The sequence below is a fragment of the Mytilus trossulus genome, chromosome 1 (genome assembly GCF_036588685.1).
Source record: "Mytilus trossulus isolate FHL-02 chromosome 1, PNRI_Mtr1.1.1.hap1, whole genome shotgun sequence".
In the NCBI taxonomy this organism is placed as follows: domain Eukaryota; kingdom Metazoa; phylum Mollusca; class Bivalvia; order Mytilida; family Mytilidae; genus Mytilus; species Mytilus trossulus.
The window spans coordinates 929,418-952,304 of record NC_086373.1 but is presented as its reverse complement, the minus strand read 5'-3'; the positions used below and the strand labels follow the sequence as shown (position 1 = coordinate 952,304).

General features: G+C 32.6%; 2 protein-coding genes across 16 annotated transcripts in view; one reads left to right on the top strand and one right to left on the bottom strand.

Annotated features, from left to right (window-relative positions):
- The window catches only part of LOC134711978 (muscle calcium channel subunit alpha-1-like), a 140,248-nt gene that overhangs the window by 93,122 nt on the left and 24,239 nt on the right, over positions 1–22,887 (bottom strand). For 10 of the 15 annotated variants that reach the window (XM_063573046.1, XM_063573114.1, XM_063573122.1 and 7 more), the window contains exon 1: positions 16,640–16,976. The exons of 1 other annotated variant lie outside the window; for it this stretch is intronic. In XM_063573046.1, the coding sequence (XP_063429116.1) occupies positions 16,640–16,658 (19 nt within the window). In that variant the 5' untranslated portion in view covers positions 16,659–16,976. Of the gene's footprint in view, positions 1–16,639; positions 17,042–22,887 lie in introns of those variants that run through there. 4 more of the 15 variants (XM_063573141.1, XM_063573149.1, XM_063573167.1 and 1 more) reach the window with 3 other exon arrangements.
- LOC134712050 (mRNA-decapping enzyme 1B-like) overlaps positions 17,128–22,887 on the top strand; it is a 66,346-nt gene continuing 60,586 nt past the window's right edge. The window contains exon 1 of the mRNA XM_063573190.1: positions 17,128–17,259. Coding sequence (XP_063429260.1) covers positions 17,140–17,259 — 120 coding nt within the window. The 5' untranslated portion in view covers positions 17,128–17,139. The remainder of the gene's footprint in view (positions 17,260–22,887) is intronic.

Below are 22,887 nucleotides of genomic sequence, written 5' to 3'. Positions count from 1 at the left end.
CACTAATGATGTATCTCACTGTGTAACATGCTAAATAGATACACACATGACACACTAATGATGTATCTCACTGTGTAACATGCTAAATAGATACACACATGACACACTAATGATGTATCTCACTGTGTAACATGCTAAATAGACAATCTGGTTCCCATTATCAGACAGGGATGTGGCTGACAGATGTAGCCCCTCAAGTATACACAATGGTTTGATACTAGTAATCAACTAAATATCCATATTGATGAATTACAAAGATCTCTCTTTCTACCACACAATGAACTACTCAATAAATAAGATTTTATGGAGAATATAAAATTCCTGAAAAATTATTTGATTTCTGGTAATCAGCAAAGATTAAAAATCTTTAAAGATGCAGTCATAACTGAACAAAAATTGAGAATAAATAGATATAGAGTCTAAAAGACTGAAAGTTGTGTAGAAATCAGCTCCACATAAAAAATTAAATAAAGCATCATACATTAAATAATTATTAAAACAAAAGTCACTTTAATAATCAGTTTTAAACCTCAAACAAGGTCAAATGAAAACCATGTGATATAGAGCCCTAATGTTTAAGGCTGGGTTTCAAAGGTAACTCAAATAAGTCTGTGCCCTCTAGGGGCCTTTAGAGGTAAATGTAGCAATCAGAGATTAGACAGAGATCAGCAGAATATAACGCCTGACATTATTCAGCATCAGGTTTTGAAGAAAGTAAGATTCAGGGCAAAATTGTCTACAAAATCAAATATGCTCAGTGTATCTCTGATTTTCAGTTTCAAATTTACATATACAATGTAGGTACGTAAATAATCAAATATTGCACTTAAGGTTTTACAATGATGTATTTTCATGGGTATACTATACAGAAATATCTTGATTATTCATAAAAATAAGAAGATGTGGTATGCTTTCTAGACAACTCTTAACAAGGGACCAAATGACACAGAAATTAACAACTATAGGTCACTGTATGTGGCCTTGAACAATGAGTAAAACCCATACCACATAGTCAGTTGTAAAAAGCCCCTAAATGACAAATGTAAATTTGACTTGCCCCCAAAATGTACTTTATTGTTTAATCTTGTTTAAAATGCAGACTTTTCTAATTCTCCAATTTAAATCCAACATGATGACCATGTAAGTTATATTAAACAAAAAGGAATTAGATGTGTCAACTGGATTGATTGATTGTGGAGGATCAACCTTCTATTACTCAGACCTCTCAGCCCAGTTAATCTGAATAAAGTGAGATGTGTACAGAGAACATGATTGAAACAGTAACTGGGTACCAAACAGCACCAGATCACAAAACACAACACACTTATGCACACCCTTTTCTATGACTTCATATGATTGAAAGTTGATCATCAATACTGATACAATAACAAAATAACTTTAAAAGCCATTGAGTACATTCTGAAGAAACACCAGAAACAGTCAAAATATCAATTACTGTCTAAATGAGTCGGTGCAGCAGGTGTAAGGAAAAGAACATGGTTATTAATATTAAAAATATTAACACCCACTCTTACAAAAATGCTGCTATTTTAATCACAGACAACAATCCTTTTGTTTTAGACAGCATTATGTATTACTCAGACTGTGACATATCAAACAATACAAACTTGACTACAGCTTTAATTCTTTCATTTTTGGTTTAGTGATGACCAGTTTTAATCTAGTGTAATGTGTTTGGCTTATGAACTTTATGTTCGTATCCGTTTTCACAGAATCTGAGATCCTCCAATATTAATCTTTTAATTAACTCAAAAACCCAACTACAACTTGGAGGCTTTCCTAAAAACTACAAGATCAGTTTTTAAACTTAGAAACTTAATAAAGAAATAACACGTACTATTTACACATATAACTTTATATCAAAAAGTAGTCTGAAAACTATGACCTCAACTTATCCTTACACTGACTCCGAGGTCCCAACTGATTTGACAAACAATTATAGTAAGAACAAGCTTCAAAAATCCTAGGTTCCCGAAACACCTAGTTCTGAGACACCCAGTCTCTAAAACACCTAGTCCTGGAATGACTAGTCTTTGAAGCACCTAGTTCCTGAGACAACTAGTTTTGAAGCACCTAGTCTCCGGAGCACCTAAGTCACCAGATTATTACAAGCTATCTGTTCAAGGGACTGCGACCATTCCCGAGGGAAATTACAGTTTCGGAACAACCCAGTAGCTTCTAATAGTTGTAATACTTAGTCTCCGAAGCACCAAAGTCACCAGACTATTACAAACCACCTGTTCGAGGGACTGCGACCATTCCCGAGGGAAATTACAGTATCAGAACAACCCGGTAGCTTGCAACAATCGTAAAGACTTCAAAAACCGTTTGCTTCAAAACCACAACCCTTTCACCTCAACTAGGTTTACAAACTTCTCAATTCTCACTTCTTTATTTGCTGGTATTTTCTTCCCGATGTTTAACCATCAACAGCCAAATAACAAATGAGCGAACTTGCAAACAAATGGAAGTTTTTAACGACCTTGACTGGCTATACAGCCCTTGCACGGTCGGCCCTGGCTTGCGCCTTTTTGGGCATTAAATAATTTATATTTTTACCATGTGGTAATTTAAATAATTTATAATGATAAGAAAATTTAATAAAAGCAAAAAATTTAAAAAGCAAAATTTTAGATAAATAAATGAAATAAAAAAAGTAAAATATTTAAGATTAAGTAAATAATAAAGTAATAAAAAATAACTTGCACAATGAATCAGTGTCTTTATATATCATGAGCGCGGACCTCGAAGAGAGCACCCTAGTAACAATTAACGCGTCTCATAACAACCAAGGATAAAAGAATGATTTCATATGCATTTATCGTTAACGCATTGTTCAAACGGGTAATATGAGAGTTGTCTCATTGGCACTCACACCACATCTTCCTATATCAATATATTATAGATTACAATTAAACGATAAACTATAGATATTGTCTTATGCCTAAACGGCATTTTTGTCACACTAGGTACAGTTTTTCCCAGAGACAATTGAAGAATGATAGCTCAACGGCTAAATCAATGTATATTTAGAATATGCCATCACAGATCCACTCTAAATAAATTTCTTAACCATCATAATAGAAACATTGCAATACCTCTTACGAATAAACCCCTTGATAACCTTGATAACCTTGATAACTCTGATTGGTACAATAATATCTAAACTAGTTTAATGCTTTGGTTGAGAAGCACCGTAGTTTAAATTGTGCCTTAAAGTTGATAAAATATGTGGGGTGAACATCATGAACCAGGCAACCTTAAAACTATTCTGATGATAGAATGAGAATAATTAACCGTCAATGCTGTCCTAGAAATCTGGTTATACATGGACAGATTTTAAGCAACTGATGTGATTCAATATACATGTATGTTTATTTGCTTATGTTTTTTTTTATGAACTGTATTGATATTATGTAAATATATGATAATCTGTTTACATGACTTAGTAGCATTCTTAATATAATTATCTGTTTAATCCTTAAGACATTTGTGAGTTAACCAGACCAGTCCATGAAATCAATATGACCTGAATTTAACCAATCAATAGATACGATTTGTGTCAATCTTTCTGCATTCTTGTCAACAGTCTGGTGCATCATAAAAGTAGTCAATACACAAATGCTACTCATTTACGTGTTTTTATAAAATATCCTAAATCCTTGTAATCTTGGTAAACAAAACATTAACATTTGGAAGTATCAAAATCAAAACTAAAACAAAGAGTCAAAACTGTCTCATTCACTGTGTGGATATTTAAAAAGTTTTTTACTTCCTACACCGACTACACAGTACACATGTAAGAACAATCCCTCTATTGTTTTGTGAAAGAAATTTTCAAATGGTAATATGCTGTTGTCTTGAAAAAATGCTGGTCCCAATAAACTGATAACAAGAATATAAGAATATTTATTATTCTAATCAAGGGCCCTTGATGGGCAGCATTACATGTACACATAAAACAATACATCATGATAACACTATTCTGGAGAAGTGTACTGTAAAATGGGGGTCAGGATTGCATGGTTACACGATGGTAGTCACTTCAGTAAAGGTCCTATATTTTAAAAGTTTCTAGTGTTAATGAGTCTCAAATCTAGACATGATCTTCATATCAAACATGACAAATGCTTGATTGATTATTGGAAAATGTATTTTTATATATAGAGACTAGTTGTGAAACACACATCATCTTATTTTTATATGAAATACAGCATTAGCAGATTAAACTGACCACCATTTTACAGTGCAGTCCAGAGATGGGAGACTGACCATAAAACACAGTGAAATCCTGTTAACAGCTAACGGAGACTGACCATATAACACAGTAAAATCCTGTTAACAGCTAATGGAGACTGACCATATAACACAGTGGAATCTTGTTAACAGCTAATGGAGACTGACCATATAACACAGTAAAATCCTGTTAACAGTTAATGGAGACTTAGTGTTACTAGCCTGCTTTTTTACAATTCTTAAACCAGACAGTTAATTAATGTTGACCAATTTTAAGCTCTTGTAACAAAATACAACTTCTCTCAGATATTGCTGCCCAATTGCAATTAGAATTATTTGGGTAAGTGAAAAATATGCCAACATAGTCATTATTGATTGAATTAAGACCTATTACTCGCAGCAGAAATCTGTCCAAGAAACAACTGGACACTCCTATAGTAATGTAACAATCTGTTTACACTCTAATGTATGACAAACTCAGAGATAATTCTTGTTTTTTACTGGACTCATTTGATCAAATTTGGGAGAACTGCAAAGATTTTTTCCTTCATTTCACATCTCGTGTCTTTAATCATCTACACCCATTTTTTTTCTGGCAAAAAGCAGTGTATTGTTTATAATGTCAATTGGTAGAGTTAACCAATGATTGATGTACTTGTCCAGAAGCTAATCGGATCAATAAGATGTCCTTATTGCTCAAATCAACATTTCAATTATTTTTGTGTCACAGTTTTACAACTTTGGTGTAGATGAAGAAATTGCTAGGCCAGGGTAAAAAAACAAGCAAATTTATTACACGGAATATTGAATAGTTTAGTTATAAAACATTAAAATATATGGCCAGGGCAAAAAAACAGCATATTTATTACACAGAATATTTAGTTACAATACATTAAGGCCAGGGCAAAAATGGCAATGATAAAATTCTACAATATATACATGTATGGTACACATAGTGCATGTAGTATTTGCAGCTTTTTTACCATGTTTACTGCTAATAAAATTAATAAGATTTGGTATGATTGCCAATAATGCAACAACTTTCCTCCACAGACTAAATGACCTAGAACTATAGGTCACTGTATATACATGTAGCATGTTTGTCTAAATGTTGCCTTGTTAAAGGAGATCTAATACAGTGCTGGAGAGTTGTTTACACCTTTGTCCTCTGGTGGATAGTTGTCTGCAATCTTACCACGTCTCATTATTCATATAACAAGACCAGTATCTGCAACCTACAGAAAATGAATATGGATCAAGTCCAAGGCCCATAACTCAGCTGGCAGGACAAAGAAATACAGAGAACTGTTTCCTAAAGTCAGAGAGAGAGAGAAAATCTGTATAACACAGATTACTACTAAAATATGTTTTAAATGAATTTCTGGCATATTAGTCTTTAATCTTTTATTTTGCTTTTTGAAGAAAACTAGAGGCTCTAAAGAGCCTGTGTCGCTCACCTTGGTCTATGTGAATATTAAACAAAGGAAGCAGATGGATTCATGACAAAATTGTGTTTTGGTGATATGTTTGTACATCTTACTTTACTGAACATTTTTGCTGCTTACAATTATCACTATCTATAATGAACTTAAACCAGTAGTTTCTGTGGAAAATGTAACCGGTAGTAAAATTTTACAAATTTTATGAAAATTGTTAAAAATTGACTATAAAGGACAATAACTCCTTAGGGGGTCAATTGACCATTTTGGTCATGTTGACTAATTTGTAAATCTTACTTTGCTGAACATTTTTGCTGTTTACAGTTTAACTCTATCTATAATAATATTCAAGATAATAACCAAAAACAGCAAAATTTTCTTAAAATTACCAATTCAGGGACAGCAACCCAACAACGGGTTCTCTGATTCAACTGAAAATTTCAGGGCAGATAGAATATGACCTGATGAACAATTCAACCCCGCGTCAGATTTGCTCTAAATGCTTTGGTTTTTGAGTTATAAGCCAAAAACTGCGTTTTACCCCTATGTTCTATTTTTAGCCATTGCGGCCATCTTGGTTGGTTTGGCGGGTCACGCCACACATTTTTTAAACTAGATACCCCAACGATGATTGTGGCCAAGTTTGGATTCATTTGGCCCAGCAGTTTTAGAGGAGAAGATTTTTGTAAAAGATATATAAAATTTACGAAAAATGGTTAAAAATTGACTTTAAATGGCAATAACTTCTAAAGGGGCCAACTGACCATTTTGGTCCTGTTGACTTATTTGTAAATCTTACTTTGCTGAACATTATTGCTGTTTACAGTTTATCTCTATCTATAATAATATTCAAGATAATAACCAAAAACAGCAAAATTTCCCTAAAATTACCAATTCAGGGGCAGCAACCCAACAACCAGGTGTCTGATTCATCTGAAAATTTCAGGGCAGATAGATCTTGACCTGATCAACAATTTTACCTGTTGTCAGATTTGCTCTAAATGCTTTGGTTTTTGAGTTATAAGCCAAAAACTGCATTTTACCCCTATGTTCTATTTTTAGCCATGGCGGCCATCTTGTTTGGTTTGGCGGGTCACGCCACACATTTTTTAAACTAAATACCCCAATGATGATTGTGGCCAAGTTTGGTTTCATTTGGCCCAGTAGTTTCAGAGGAGAAGATTTTTCTAAAAGTTAACGACGACGGACGCCGGACGCCAAGTGATGAGAAAAGCTCACTTGGCCCTTCGGGCCAGGTGAGCTAAAAAGTCATTCACAACAACAACTAGAGGCTCCAAAGAGCCTGTGTCGCTCACCTTGGTCTATGAATATTAAACAAAGGAAGCAGATGGATTCATGACAAAATTGTGTTTTGGTGATGGTGATGTGTTTGTAAATCTTACTTTACTAGTCTTGCTGCTTACATTAACTCTATCTATAATGAACTTGGCCCAGTAGTTTCAGTGGAAAATGTTAATACAAATTTACAAATTTTATGAAAATTGTTAAAAATTGACTATAAAGGACAATAACTCCTTAGGGGGTCAATTGACCATTTCGGTCATGTTGACTTATTTGTAAATCTTACTTTGCTGAACATAATTGCTGTTTACAGTTTATCTCTATCTATAATAAAATTTAAGATAATAACCAAAAACAGCAAAATTTCCTTAAAATTACCGATTCAGGGGCAGCAACCCAACAATGGATTGTCAGATTCATCTGAAAATTATAGGGCAGATAGATCTTGATCTGATTAATAAATTAACCCCATGTTGGATTTGCTCTAAATGCTTTGGTTTTTGAGTTATATGTCAAAAACTGCATTTAACCCCTATGTTCTATTTTTAGCTGTGGCAGCCATCTTGATTTGATAGTCGGGTCACCGGACACATTTTTAAAACTAGATACCCCAAAGATGATTATTGCCAAGTCTGGATTAATTTGGCCCAGTAGTTTCAGAGGAGAAGATTTTTGTAAAAGATAACTAAGATTTACGAAAAATGATTAAAAATTGACTATAAAGGGCAATAACTCCTAAACGGGTCAACTGACCATTTCGGTCATGTTGACTTATTTGTAAATCCTACTTTGCTAAACATTATTGCTGTTTACAGTTTATCTCTATCTATAATAATATTCAAGATAATAACCAAAAACTGCAAAATTTCCACAAAATTACCAATTCAGGGGCAGCAACCCAACAATGGGTTGACCGATTCATCTGAAAATTTCAGGGCAGATAGATCTTGACCTGATAAACATTTTTACCCCATGTCAGATTTCCTCTAAATGCTTTGGTTTTTGAGTTATAAGCCAAAAACTGCATTTTACCCCTATGTTCTATTTTTAGCCGTGGCGGCCATCTTGATTGGTTGACCGGGTCACGCCACACATTTTTAAAACTAGATACCCTAATGATGATTGTGGCCAAGTCTGGATTAATTTGGCCCAGTAGTTTCAGAGGAGAAGATTTTTGTAAAAGATAACTAAGATTTACGAAAAATGGTTAAAAATTGACTATAAAGGGCAATAACTCCTAAACGGGTCAACTGACAATTTTGGTCATGTTGACTTATTTGTAAATCCTACTTTGCTAAACATTATTGCTGTTTACAGTTTATCTCTATCTATAATAATATTCAAGATAATAACCAAAAACTGCAAAATTTCCACAAAATTACCAATTCAGGGGCAGCAACCCAACAATGGGTTGACCGATTCATCTGAAAATTTCAGGGCAGATAGATCTTGACCTGATAAACATTTTTACCCCATGTCAGATTTCCTCTAAATGCTTTGGTTTTTGAGTTATAAGCCAAAAACTGCATTTTACCCCTATGTTCTATTTTTAGCCGTGGCGGCCATCTTGGTTGATTGACCGGGTCACGCCACACATTTTTTAAACTAGATACCCCAATGATGATTGTGGCCAAGTTTGGTTCAATTTGGCCCAGTAGTTTCAGAGGAGAAGATTTTTGTAAAAGTTAACGACGATGGACGACGGACGACAGACGACGGACGACGGACGACGGACGCCGGACGCAAAGTGATGGGAAAAGCTCACTTGGCCCTTCGGGCCAGGTGAGCTAAAAATTCAGACCTCATTTACCAGTAAGTCTATATAATGAAGTAAAAAAGCTTTGACTGTGTTTTTTTCTGGATTATGACTATGCTGTAAAGAATGTATACTGGTTAATATAATGAGAATGTCTGGTCTATATTATCTAAGTAATAGAACGATTTAAACACTACATGTACATGTAGTGACTGCATATCCTTACAATAAACCAATTTACTTATATAATTTCTATGAACTTTTAGACTGATTTTTTTAATGCTTCTTGTAATTCAACTGACAAATTAAGATTCAGCTGATATACTCCAGATTTAACATTTGGCTACATGTATTCAGAGAGAGAGAGAGATGGATGGCTGTTTCACATCAAGACTGGCAATTCAAATATTCTTGTTAATGCCAAATGAAAAGGATTTGTGCTATACATGAAAGCTTGAAGAGAGCAAATGATCAACTGGGTTATGTATTGTTAAGGTGAAAATATAAATATTTCATCCAAATTCAGGACAAGAGTTAGTTTAGAATGACCTACTTTTAACAAAACTATTCATGATGCAATGCTTATCATTTTAATAACTCAAAAATGGTGGTTTAACCTTTATATGTTATGAAAAAAATATTTCACAGAATTTAGTTTGATCATAATATTTTTATATTCATAGCATTCCCAAATAATTCTCAAGACTGAAATATCAGAGAATACAACTTTTAATAAATGGTGTTGTTTATTTGCACTTTAACCACTTGTGTATTCTCAGTCAAATATGGTTGACTTATTTGTCACCTTTATACCTTGTAGATATTTTTACAAAGTGTGATTATTTCTTTAACATTTAACAAGAAGAATCATAATTTTTAATAATATGTTTAACAAAATGATGATTGAATTTATAAACATGTACAATATACCAGAAGCCAAGGATCATACCAGACATTTTTACAATTCATTGCTTTCCCTGTCATTTCATATCATATAATTTCAATCACCACAAAAGTGCAGCCGTGATTTGACATATCAGGAATTGGTATTTATGTTTTTTTTGTGGTTAGTTGTCTCATTGGTCAAGCATTATTTCATTTCCATTGATTTCGGAATCTCTCTAATTCTGACAATTTTGAAGACTCACTAGAATATGTACTATATTTATAAATATATATACATAAACGAGTCTAAATTGAAAACTACCGTTCAAACCTATGTCAGACTGCATTGGATAAAAACCGCAATTTTTATACATGTGCATGTACAACAAATTCCGTTGTAGAAGGGTCTAAAAACTGCACAAACAACATTTTCCAAAATACCAAAAAACGTGAAGAAGTATATTTAAACAAAACGCATTTGACTAACAGGTCGAACAACTGATGTTCTAACCCATACATAAAATTGGCTCATATTAACTTGTTACATAAATCTTTATTTCATTTATGTGTTGTTTTAATATTATAAATGTCTGTTACTGTATTTGGATCAAGCCTCTATTGTACTCTTTCCAATAAAATATTGAATTGAATTGAATTAACCCTGCTGACTGCCATTGGCGATTGCCAAATAAAATTGATCACAAGATGCAACAAAATAGATCTTAATACAAATTCAATACTTAACATAAACCAAAAAACTTGTGGCCAAGATGTTATGCCACAAACTTAAGGTATCATTATTTTTTCAGTACACCAGATCCGGATTTTGACAATAAATGTCTCTTCAGTATATATATATATATATATACAACTCGTCTAAACATCAACCCAACAATGTTAGATCTGTAAATTTGCTTTTTGCAAATTTTTTCTTCTTCCCTCACAGCCACAGGGATTCGAACCCATGCTACTGAGATATCGTGACACCAAATCGCCTGCACTGAAGCTGTTCCACTTGACTTCACGACCACCTAAGCTTAAAAAAATGAAGCTTTTGGTTGCCAGGTGTTACCTTTCCACATCATTTTTATCTAGCGTCCTACTACAGTACATGATATATAAGGCATGGAGATGTTATTTTAACAGATCAGCTAAATTATCTATAGTAAAGGATCCTACAAATTAATGTAAGATACAGTCACAGAATATAATTATATTGATAAGTAAGTCTGAGCCAGTGACAACTCTACAACAGATTTATCCATCGGATCACCAGCAGTGATGGTGATACATGGCTGTGCACATTATGTATATACAACTCATCTAAACATCAACCTAACAATGTTAGATCTGTAAATTTGCTTTTTCAAATTTTTTGTTCTTCCCTCGCCAGGATTCAAACCCATACTACTGAGATATCGTGACACCAAATCACCTGCACTGAAGCGGCAAGTGTCCTGCTAGACCACACAACATATATATATAAATAGTAGAAAACCAATGAATAAAAGGAGAAACCTAGTAGATATATGCATAAGCAATGTACTAGGGGACTGAACCACACAATATTCAAAATATAGCAATCAGTTTAATTGATTGATTGTTGGTTGCTAATTAGCATCCAGTGGCAAATTTATACTTCATGCATTTACATGAATACAAAGTAACATTTGTATATATATAAAGTTTATGGTGCATGGTTTTACTTTACACAATAAGACCTTCCATGGACCTGACTATCGGTATCAACATTTTAAATATGACAAACAGAAGTATATTTTCATTTCTCTAATTCTATGGAAATTTATCCCTTTCTGAACCCATTGTATACAAAAATTTAATCAACTGTGGTTGCTGGTGATCTCAAAAGATCATTGGATGATTTTAAGGGTCATGACCTTTTTAGCTAACTGAATGAATCAAACTATTATAACAGGTGTTAATGAAATTGACAACTTCAAGCAATGTGAAAGGCACTCGAAGGGGCTTTTCGGTTAACAAAAAAGAAAATGTCTTTTTAATCATTAGAGAAACAGATTCTTACATAGTTACTCATGAATTATCGGATTTATCCAATCTCGATAGTTAAATTATAAATTTTAACTATCTCGATTGGATAAATCCGATAATCCACTGGTATCAATGTAAGAATCTACAAAATGTATATTAATCCACTGGTATCAATGTAAGAATCTATATGTAAATAATAATATTATGGTAGTATATATATATGTAGTATATATATATTTTGTTTGTTGGCTTTTTTGATAATTTACTTTCAGACAAAAATTTAAGTAAATCATTTTGTAAATGGTCACAAATTGTGTAAATTCACTAGTACTGTACACTTCAATTTTATCACCTCAAAACCTTTTTCTTTGGAATCTTCTTCATAAAACTGCTAGATTCATATACCATCATCTTTCACCTTGTCCCTAATCTCATATATATTTCCCCCTTTTCAACAACTTCATAGCATATATTGTTTGGTGTATAAATGCTTGCAGCCACCATAGCATATGATAATGTTTTGTGTATAAATGCTTGCAGCCACCACAGCATACAATTATGTTTTGTGTATAAATGCCTGCAGCCACCACAGCATACAATAATGTTTTGTGTATAAATGCTTGCAGCCACCACAGCATACAATAATGTTTTGTGTATAAATGCTTGCAGCCACCACAGCATACAATAATGTTTTGTGTATAAATGCTTGCAGCCACCACAGCATACAATAATGTTTTGTGTATAAATGCTTGCAGCCACCACAGCATACAATAATGTTTTGTGTATAAATGCTTGCAGCCACCACAGCATACAATAATGTTTTGTGTATACATTTCAAGCTACTGATCAAGTCATGAAGAGACCTTAATTGGAACAATAAATATTCTTAATGCTGAATCAGTTTTTATGTCTATTTAATGTAATTTCAAGACCAAAATTCCATTATTGTTAGTAATGGGATTCCACTGGTACTGATTCAGTAACCACAAACAAAGGTACCAGTTTATTGTGGTAGTTATAAACCTGCTAATCAGAAGTTATCAATTATTAACAGAAGCTATAGTGAACAAAGAAATATTCTATATTGAACAAAGAAAACTGTCACAAGTATATACAAAGGATTCATTAACATTGTGTCAATGTCACTTCTGATTCTAAGATTTTATGTTATTTAACCAAAGGGTACAATTTTTGTACATGAAAAGGCTAGGTTCAAATAAATTCAAAATGTAAACCTTACCAAATTCAAGACAAAAAGACTTATATGACTAAATAATATGCTTTTAAATGTAATAATAAATGTACAAAAATGTACATATTTCATTGAAATGTGCATTTTTTTTCCAGAAAATTTCTATACTTTAATTATTGCAAGTTTTGTATGTTTTACGTTAATTTTATGTACATATGTTCAAAAATCACATTATGCTATAAATATTGGTATAATTACAAATTACCACATGAAACTGTCATTGATTTTTTTCCTAAACATTGATTTTTTTTTAATTGGTGAAAGCTGAAATTGGTCATACCCTATTTGCACAATTCTTTACTTGTCAGAAACAAATATACATGCAGTTCAGTTGCACTTGAAGTACATGTACTCTTGCTAAGAAATAAAGGTGAATAATTTTGCAGAACTCAAACTTTCCTTAAGGTGTCAGAATACCAATTAAAAATCCCTATCTGTTCAACCAAATTTTGCAATTTTCACAGCTTTGTAAATATTTTACCTTAAGTTTAACTTCAAGGAAACCAGGTAATTTTATCCTGAATTGTACGTGTATCACCTTTCTACATGCCAATTTTCAACAAATGTTTAAAGTCTTGTAACAAATTTCTGAACTTGAAAAGACAGGTACTACCAAAATAACTCCCGGTTTTCTGGAAATCTTAAATTAGTGTACTATATATGTAGTGCATTTATCGTGAATTTTTAATGCAAACTAATAGGCAAGTGAATTTTGGCTCAAAATGGTCTAAATATATTTCCCTTTCACCAAAAGTTTCATTTCTGCAAATGTTTTGGTTAGTTGAAGTAAACAATGACATCAAAAGCACTATTTTGTGTCAAAGTAGGACTACTTTTACATACGTTCTAAATTGGAGGGAGTAATTGGTAGTCTGACACCTTAATCGACCCCTTGTGTAAAAAATAAAATTGGTACTATCAAGGAGTTTATAATGTCTGACTGAGAACAAGAGAACAGATTATTTCTCAATTGTGATCCATCACCCTGTCACCATGGTCACAAGATTACTTTTTTGCAGCCACTGAATGTAAATAGTGGACATCCACCTTGCTAACAGAGTAGACGAATCCACCCGACTCTGCTCAGAGTAAACATCTTCCCCCCTGCTCACAGAGTAGACGAATCCACCCGACTCTGCTCAGAGTAAACATCTTCCCCCCTGCTCACAGACTTTATATTTGTATATATGAACATTAAATAGCATGTGTGTCTGATATTGAGATGATAGACCAGAGATGCCCACTGTTAAGTAAATATAGGTGTAGTATGGTTCTAATTAAGTGTTTATCTCTAGCTGACAATCCCTCCATACTTCTTACATCATACACATTCCTCCTCTCTTCATCAAATAATCAAAACTTTTAACTTATATCTTATCATAATAATCCTAATTATTAATACAGATCATTTCCTGTAAATACAGTCAAACTCATTTTATGTTTATATAATCATCATATTTTTTTCTTTAATTCTCAAAACATCCTACAAACATGTATTAATGAGAGAAACAAGCTTGCTTTTCAATTGTTATTTCATCAAAATAAAAAAACTGTCAAAATGAAATCAGGCTTTCTCGTATCTTTATTATACATGATATAGATTAAACCTTGGCTTTTATGTTTGCAGTGGTTTAAATTTTCACTAGTTTTTGGGGCCCTTCATAGCTTGCTGTTCGATAAGGGCCAAATCTCAGTGTTGAAGACCGTACTTTGACCTATATAATTGTTTACTTTAATAAATTGTGATGAGCCATGATGAGTTTAAACATGTAATATTGTATATATCATTGAAAAAGCTCAAGTTATCTCCCTTTGGTGCAAAAATGACATTTCTGATACATGTATCTTTTTAAACTCATTGTTGACCTAAATTTTCCCCCATTATTTTCAAACAAGCTGAACTAAACTAGACAATTGTAAAATTGAGGCAATTTTTGTAATTATTTTTTTTTTTTATTTCCATATTACAATGTATCTATTTTTCTCCTATTATATACCAATGTATAGTTCAACAGTAAAAAGTACCTAAAACAAAAATGCATGCTTCTTAAGATGGCAGATTGTGAGCTCAAATGAACGGTGACCCAAATTTTATTCTATTTTCCAATTAGTACATGTATATGTGATAAAGTTTATTTATAGAAAAAAAAATAGCGAAATCCTTTGTTTAAAAAAAAAAATCAATTTATACACCCTTTATCTTTGTGCAAGGAGATTGGACAGAAGAGCAATATTTCTATTTTACTAACATTTTTATAGGTCCAAGTTTGATATAAAATAATATTTTAAGGTCCAGGATAGATATTAATAATCCTTTAAATGGGTTAGAACCCCCCTTTTTCTTGACGATCAAATGGGGACATAAAGTCTGAACCCCACATTATACAAATGCCAGGTTCCTGCTACATCAGTACATACAGTCTGAACCCCACATTATACAAATGCCAGGTTCCTGCTACATCAGTACATAAAGTCTGAACCCCACATTATACAAATGCCAGGTTCTGTCCCTGCTACATCAGTACATGTGGTCTGAACCCCACATTATACAAATGCCAGGTCCCTGCTACATCAGTACATGTGGTCTGAACCCCACTTTATACAAATGCCAGGTTCTGTCCCTGCTACATCAGTACAAGTGCAATGTAGTTTACAGTCAAACTGTATTATTCCTTATTATTTCAATTCTAATGAGTAATACCATTAGGATTTGTATCGTAATCTTGCACTGCATAAAACAGTCTATGCCAAAGTCCACAAGATTGCAATCCTTCTTACTATACAAATCCTTGGTAATATATATGTACATGGGCTTTGGTCATTATTGAAGGCCATACGGTGACCTATAGTTTTTAATGTATGTGTCATTTTGGTCTCTTGTGGAGATTTGTCTCAATGTCAATCATACCACATCTTCTTGTATTATAATATGCCTTTTTGGTTAGGTAGATTTTAAAATTAGAAAATGTATATTTTACTATTACTTTTAATAGGAAAATGGAATTAATTTTTAACCAAACTTTGAAATAATAATAAACATTTCATATACATCAGAATGAAATATTTTTGTTTTGCACTCCTAAATCAAATCAAATATGAAAATAATGTCTTCTTATTTAAACTAGGCAATACACACTTCTGATAACATTCTATTTCAAAAAGCATTATGAAATGAGGAACTGGTCACTTTTTCATTGTATAATAGAACACTTCTAACTCATGAAACATGATCACTAAATTTGTAATAACTGGGAATTTCCCTACATTATTACAATGTACATTTGTACATGTAATCTACATTTTTACATAATCAATTTATTGATGTCTACTCATTGGCTTTGAAAGCTACATGTTATATTATTATTATTTTTTTTTAATGCAAATTTGTATGAATTGATAAATATTCTGGAAAAAATGTTATAAAATAAATTTTATCTATCCCTAAATTTACAGCTAATTTTGTCCTTAATATTTTTTTAAATCCATAATAAAAAGCATATTTTTTTTGCAGCAAACTATTTTCTCTGATTGAGGAGAGCTGTTTTATAGTTTATCTTTAACCCTCTTTGGTTGTAGAAAATAAATGCAAACATTATATTTCCATCCTTTACTTCAGCATCAGTAACCAACAGGAGGGTGCCATGTTTATCACTCATCCATTGATAAAACATCAATAATTTATGAATGCTTACACAGATTTTATAATAAAGGTTTCCACACGGAATATTATGTTCTTACCTCGACCTTTATTGTCCATTTTTGGATCTTAAAACTGAGAAAAATCCTAAAATAATTTTTGCTACAAATCATCAAATTCGTCCATTTTTGTCTTTTTTCTTGTATCATCATCATCCGGGGTTTTCTTCCATATTATTGGTATATTTTTCATCTTTCCATTTGTAAATTGCGGGAAAAAACTATTTTTCACTTCTTTTCACGGTAAATATATGTTGCGGTAATCCATCGACATACGACACTGAAGTAAAGGTACACTTGTGTTCGCTGTACCGTGAAACGTAAGTGTGCCGCTTGATCAAATTTCGGGCACCTGTTTTCAATTTGAGTAAGTGTGTCACCAAAAATTAATTGAATATTGGAAAATCATTGATTAAAATATAACATCTGTAAAGAGCTACACTTATTTGCATGTTGTTATTTGTTTGTATTTTAAAGCAATGCTATTTATAATAAAAGTAACGGAGTAAATATTCAATGCGAGGCTTCATCGATCAGCGGAAATGGCGGAAGGTCGAATGAATTTGGCTGCTTTGCAGCAAAGAGATCCGTATATAACGGACATAGTTGACACTGCGTCACAAGTTGCCTTATATTCCTTTAGTTCGAAGTCAAGTGAATGGGTTTGTGTTAATCATTTCACTGATTAATTAGCATGTTTCTGTAAAAACACCCTCTACTTTTACTGCTTGTCATATTATTATGATAAATCTGCTATTTTTAACTAAAGAATAAAGAAGTTTTTCTTTGCAATCGCTTTATGACATTGTGAGAAACGGTCACCCACGATGTCTTTATAGATTATTTGAACTTCTGATATTAGTTTATTTGTGTGACTTTTATTCAATAAGTACAGTCAGGGGTACTACTTATACAAGTGTTTTATTTACTTGAAGAAGTAAAAAAAAATATACACATATATAAGTAAATTTGTAGGATACTTATGGCAGATTTTACAATAAGAAGGAATTATTGTTTTTTTTGTATCCATCAAAAAAGCAATTGCTGAAACTGTGAAACAGACTGTGTAATGGAGTAATGCATTATGTTATTGAATAAAATGTGTCTTTCTGAGTAAATAAAAATAAAAATTACTCTGTGCTTGTGTTTTTTGTTAGAATTAGAGGGTTTTCAATTTCAAAATATTGGACATGGAATAGACATCATGACCTACTTTACTGACATCCAGCTTATTTGGAGTGGAATTTTGAAGTATTATTTATAAGTTGAGCCTTATCACATGGACTTATATTTTAATAAAAAGTCTTCTTTTGTGTTTTAATCATAACTTTAAGGCAGATTTTTATTGGTAAAGGCTAAAAAAGGTAATTTAATAATATTGTTGCTAACGTCACGTCTTTTCCGTCCATTGTGGTATGTCACGATCGCAATTTTCTTGTTGGTTCTCAGACAGGCAATTGTAGTTATTTTTATCCCGGGTTTTATAAATAATTGAAAATAGCAATCATATTAAATTTGGATGACGTAAGGGGGTCAAAGGACTTGAGGAATCAATATCATTGGCTGTTTTATTTTTTGCGAACGTTACTACTTGAGGTTTCCGTCCAAATCAGTGTCACGTGAGCAACATATATTTAGATCTGTAACTCTCCTGTATAGGAGTTACGATATCGCCCTTTGCAGAATTAGATTCGGAGTCAGTTCCTTCACATGATGGGGTAGCAAAGAAGGTTACTTGTATGTAATATCGTTACAAGAGGACCTTAAATGTATTCCGTCCATCAAAAAGACGTTCGCAACAAAACGTAATGTCATGATAGTAGATGTTGCTAATGTTACTATTACGAATTGGTTTCATGTGTATTCATTTGATATAAAGTACACCTGCAAATGACATTCTGTATATTTAGAAATTCTAAACCAGACTGTACAATTTTATTACTCCAGGCATATATTAAACATCACTGTGTGCATACATTTGAACTTTTAAAGATGTTGTTGCTCATGTTACATGTCCAAATGTCGCTAACGTTACTTATTTTTGTCTCCGTCACGTTAGCAACATGAAAGTAGGAGACAGAACACAATACTGTAAAATCTGCCTTATACAAGTGAATTTTATTTACTTGTATAGGTAAAAAAAAAATTGGCTGAGTTATGTCCCTTCGGCATTCAGATTTTTTTACTTGTACAGGTAAAAAAATCAACCTTTCTTCTTTTCTTGAATTCTGAATATTTCTTTGCTCTAATAGAATTTTAAATTGTGTACCCTTTGCAGATGTCTTTACTAATCATTTAATTGTAATTTCATGGACAATGAAAGTCCCATTTGTCTGTTATCTTCTTAACACTGCTCATTTACAAGCCCCAAAGGAGCAATTTTTGAAGGCCTTGCACAAATATACAAGATCTTTGCTCAATCAGTTTCTTTGATGAATTAATGAGATGAAACATTGAACTTTAATGGAAAAAATTGAGCAAACCTGGGAAAAATCATTAAAGGCATGATTTTACATCTCAAAACTTGAGGATTTTTGTTGGATTGTAAGAAAAATTTACTTATACAAGTAAATTTTTCAGAAAATTAAGGGGAGATTATTCAAACATTATTTATTTACTTATATGTGTATATTTTTTTTCACTTCTTCAAGTAAATAAAATACACTTGTACAAGTAGTACCCCTGACTGAAGTAAAAACACTACAATTTACAAAATTCATAGTGTTAGAAATTATATCTGAAGTGAAGACTGAACAATATAATTACATTGTATACATGAGCCCGAGGGCAGTAATGCCCCTAACCATCAGGCTTAAAACAGGTATTTTTCGGCTATTGTAATTTGTTTGCGTCAAATTGTTATAAACGTTACTGTGATTCATTTCCATGATTATTCTGTATTCTTATCATGTTGTCAGAGCCACAGGTCTCAATTAGTTATTGCATGCATGATTTTTGGAAAAAAAATAATGTGATACGTTGAAATAAATCAATTTTTTGTTATCATCTATTAAAAAGAAATTACATTTTATCCTCATGCACCAAAAATTACTGTTTACTTTATTGTGCAGTTTTTATCCGTTATTTGTCATAAAGGTTCATGTACCCCATTACTACCCTCATAGATGTATGTGTTGACTATTGATCTCTATTTGAGATGACAGTTAACTTGTTTTTGTTAAGGCACAGACACTTTTATTTTGATTCTGCAGAGGAAAAAAACCTACAAACATAAACATAAACATGATAAAGTCTGATGAGCATTTAATGTAGTAAATAATAACCAAATAATGTGGGGGGAAGGTAAAGTCTGGTGAGCATTTAAAGTAGTAATTAATAACCAAATAATGTGGGGGGAACGTAGTGAATCCTGGCCCAACCTCCTCTGCTTCAATAGGGCCAGATGTAATATGTACATTATAAATACAGATCACATTTACCATTTTCAGCGCAAAACCGTTCTTATATCCGTGTTGGTGTTCTCCCCAGGATTTTTGGATAGGGCTGTGGTAAGCGCATAATTTTCGACAATTCTCAGTAACCTTCTCACAGCGCGCGGTTTGTTTTGATTGATTAGTTATGTGTTTTTCTTATTATGCTATTGATGTTTTCTCTTGTAATGGTGTCCTCATCATGATTGTTTGTTAATGTTATCAAAATAAAATTGAGAATGGAAATGGGAAATGTGTCAACGAGTCAACAACCCGATAATAGTTAATATATCTGGAAATAGAAGAAGAGTAATTTTTTCTTCTTTGTAAATTCTTATAATCCTCATATTACAAATGTATCTGTGTATAAAAGTTAAAACCCAAGGAGAAGTATTTTTTTCCATGATGGGTTATACCAGACTGCCTATGTGAAGATTTCTAAGCACTAACAGATAATGTTGCAGAACATGTAGGACCAACAATAAAGACTCAAGTCATTGTCAGCTTCTGTGTTTGGTTTTGTAACCCATTGTAGCAGTGTACTGTTGACCTTACGACGTTTGACAGGAATTGACATTTTTAAGCATAATGATTTCTCATTTTTCTGACCATATAACGTTTTATAATATTCAAATGGCATCATTCAAGCTGGACATTGAGAAAGTGAATTTTAATCATATCTTCTAATTGTTTTCAAATGGTATAATGGCTGACAACCATTATGAGTTTAAGTAAGTGATAATTATTACTTAAAGACTTGCTCTCTTTCGGGGTTGGTATGGATAGAAAACCTGATTAATAACTAGTAACAGACCCTTGTGTTTGATCATTTTTAAAATTATCATTTGTTCAAAGTTTGTAAAACAAGTTTGTGAGTGTCAAACTCCTTATTTTCCCTACCATCATTTGTACCCAGTATCTCAGACTTCCATACTGAACTCTTACAGTTTTAAGGAATTTTTTGATTTTACCAGTTAAAATAATAGGGTTCTATTCATTTGAGAAAGATGTACAACTATGCAGTCACATTCAATTATTTAACCTTAGTTAAAATTTGTTATTATACCCCACGCAACGGGTTTCGGAGGGTATAATGTTTTTGACCCGTCCGTCTGTCTGTCAGTCCGTCCGTAAGTCCTGTTTCTTGTCATCACAACTCCTCTCAAACCACACAACAGAATTTCACGAAACCTTTTCAGATAATAAGGACTTACTATGTAGTTGTGCATATCAACAGGAAAGTACTATTCAATTTTTTTTCCAGGAGTTGCGCCCCTTTAAACTTATTTACTTTAATGTACTACTGCAACAGCTTGTCATCGCAACTCCTCTCATACCACACAACAGAATTTCACGAAACCTTTGCAGATAATAAGGACATACTATATTGTTGTGCATATCGACGGGAAATTGTGATTCAATTTTTTTTCTTGGAGTTACGCACCTTTGAACTTATTTGCCTCACTATACTGTTGACTCCTCTCGCTTGGAATTTAAATTCCCCAAAAATACTGAACAGTAGTTTGTCATCGCAGCTCCTTTGAATCAAAATCAGGAGATTGAGACTTTGAAGTGTGAGTTGTTCACTTGCGTAGTGAGATTTTGTTTCTCCAGTGACAATATGAAGATGTGGGGTATGTGAGCGTGCTCACAAAGGTTCTTTAATTATTTTTTATTCATTATCAAACTGCTATCTATTTTGGATGTTAAAATATGCAGCCTCTGTTTTAATTACAAGTATTCTATCGTTGTCAAATTTGAAATATTAAATCAGCTTACATGTAGATCTATAGATCTATTGCCAATGTATTTCCATGATATTGTTATTGTAACATATTCTAACATGACGTCCTTCAAACGCTTTGAGTACACACCCATGGTAAAATATGAATATATTGCCAGTGCTGTTCCGATTGTACTCCCACGTCATATGCTTTTTTATGATTGAGATACCCGTCGTCATAGAACAATGACGTTAGAATGTAAGCATTTTATGGGAAAATACACGCTTGTGAATCCGACAATCATCACACGGAAACATACACAAATGATGCTAAATTGTGGCAAAAGCCCTTTATTGTACATCATATAAGACATATAAATAAATTATCATTCAAATTCATCCAAAACTGTCTAAATACATTATTTTAAATAGTTTAAGCATGTCACTAATGCAGTTTGCTCCGTTCTTTTACGCTAGTTTATTAGTGCGTTTATTTATGGGAACGGCAAATATTTGCCTACAACTAGAGCGCTTCGATCCAAAAGAATTGCTGTATGTGTCCTATCAGAATCGAAATAATTCATGGGGGCTTGAATATATCTAGATTTTACCATGGGTTGTCCCTTTATGCCGATATTTTACCCCTCGCTATCGCTCAGGGGTAAAATATTTGTCATAAAGGGCCAACCCGTGGTAAAATCACGATATATTCAAGCCCCCATGAATTATTTCTTAATTAACTGTTGTCACCTTTGAAATTTTAGTATTGTACCAGTTCATATTGCACATTACTATGTTTATTTGAAGCAGATCTTTGTGGTCTGTTGTATTTAAAATAGCTATATAACCTATGTCATGTGTTAACATTTTAGAATATGACTACTGTCTCTATGATGTTCGGGTAAAACTATTGTATTGTATAAATTTCAAGATTGTTATAGTTTTATAATCAGAATAGATTGAATTGATTCATTTTACATCACAATCATACTGATGTAGGGTACATTTGCACCTGTTATCAGTAATATTTAACATTATTTCATTTTCTTATAAATTTTTGGTGATTTTGTACCATATACATATATTCAAGTCTAAACTGAAAACAACTTTAAAACCTATGATAGTACTTTTTTTTA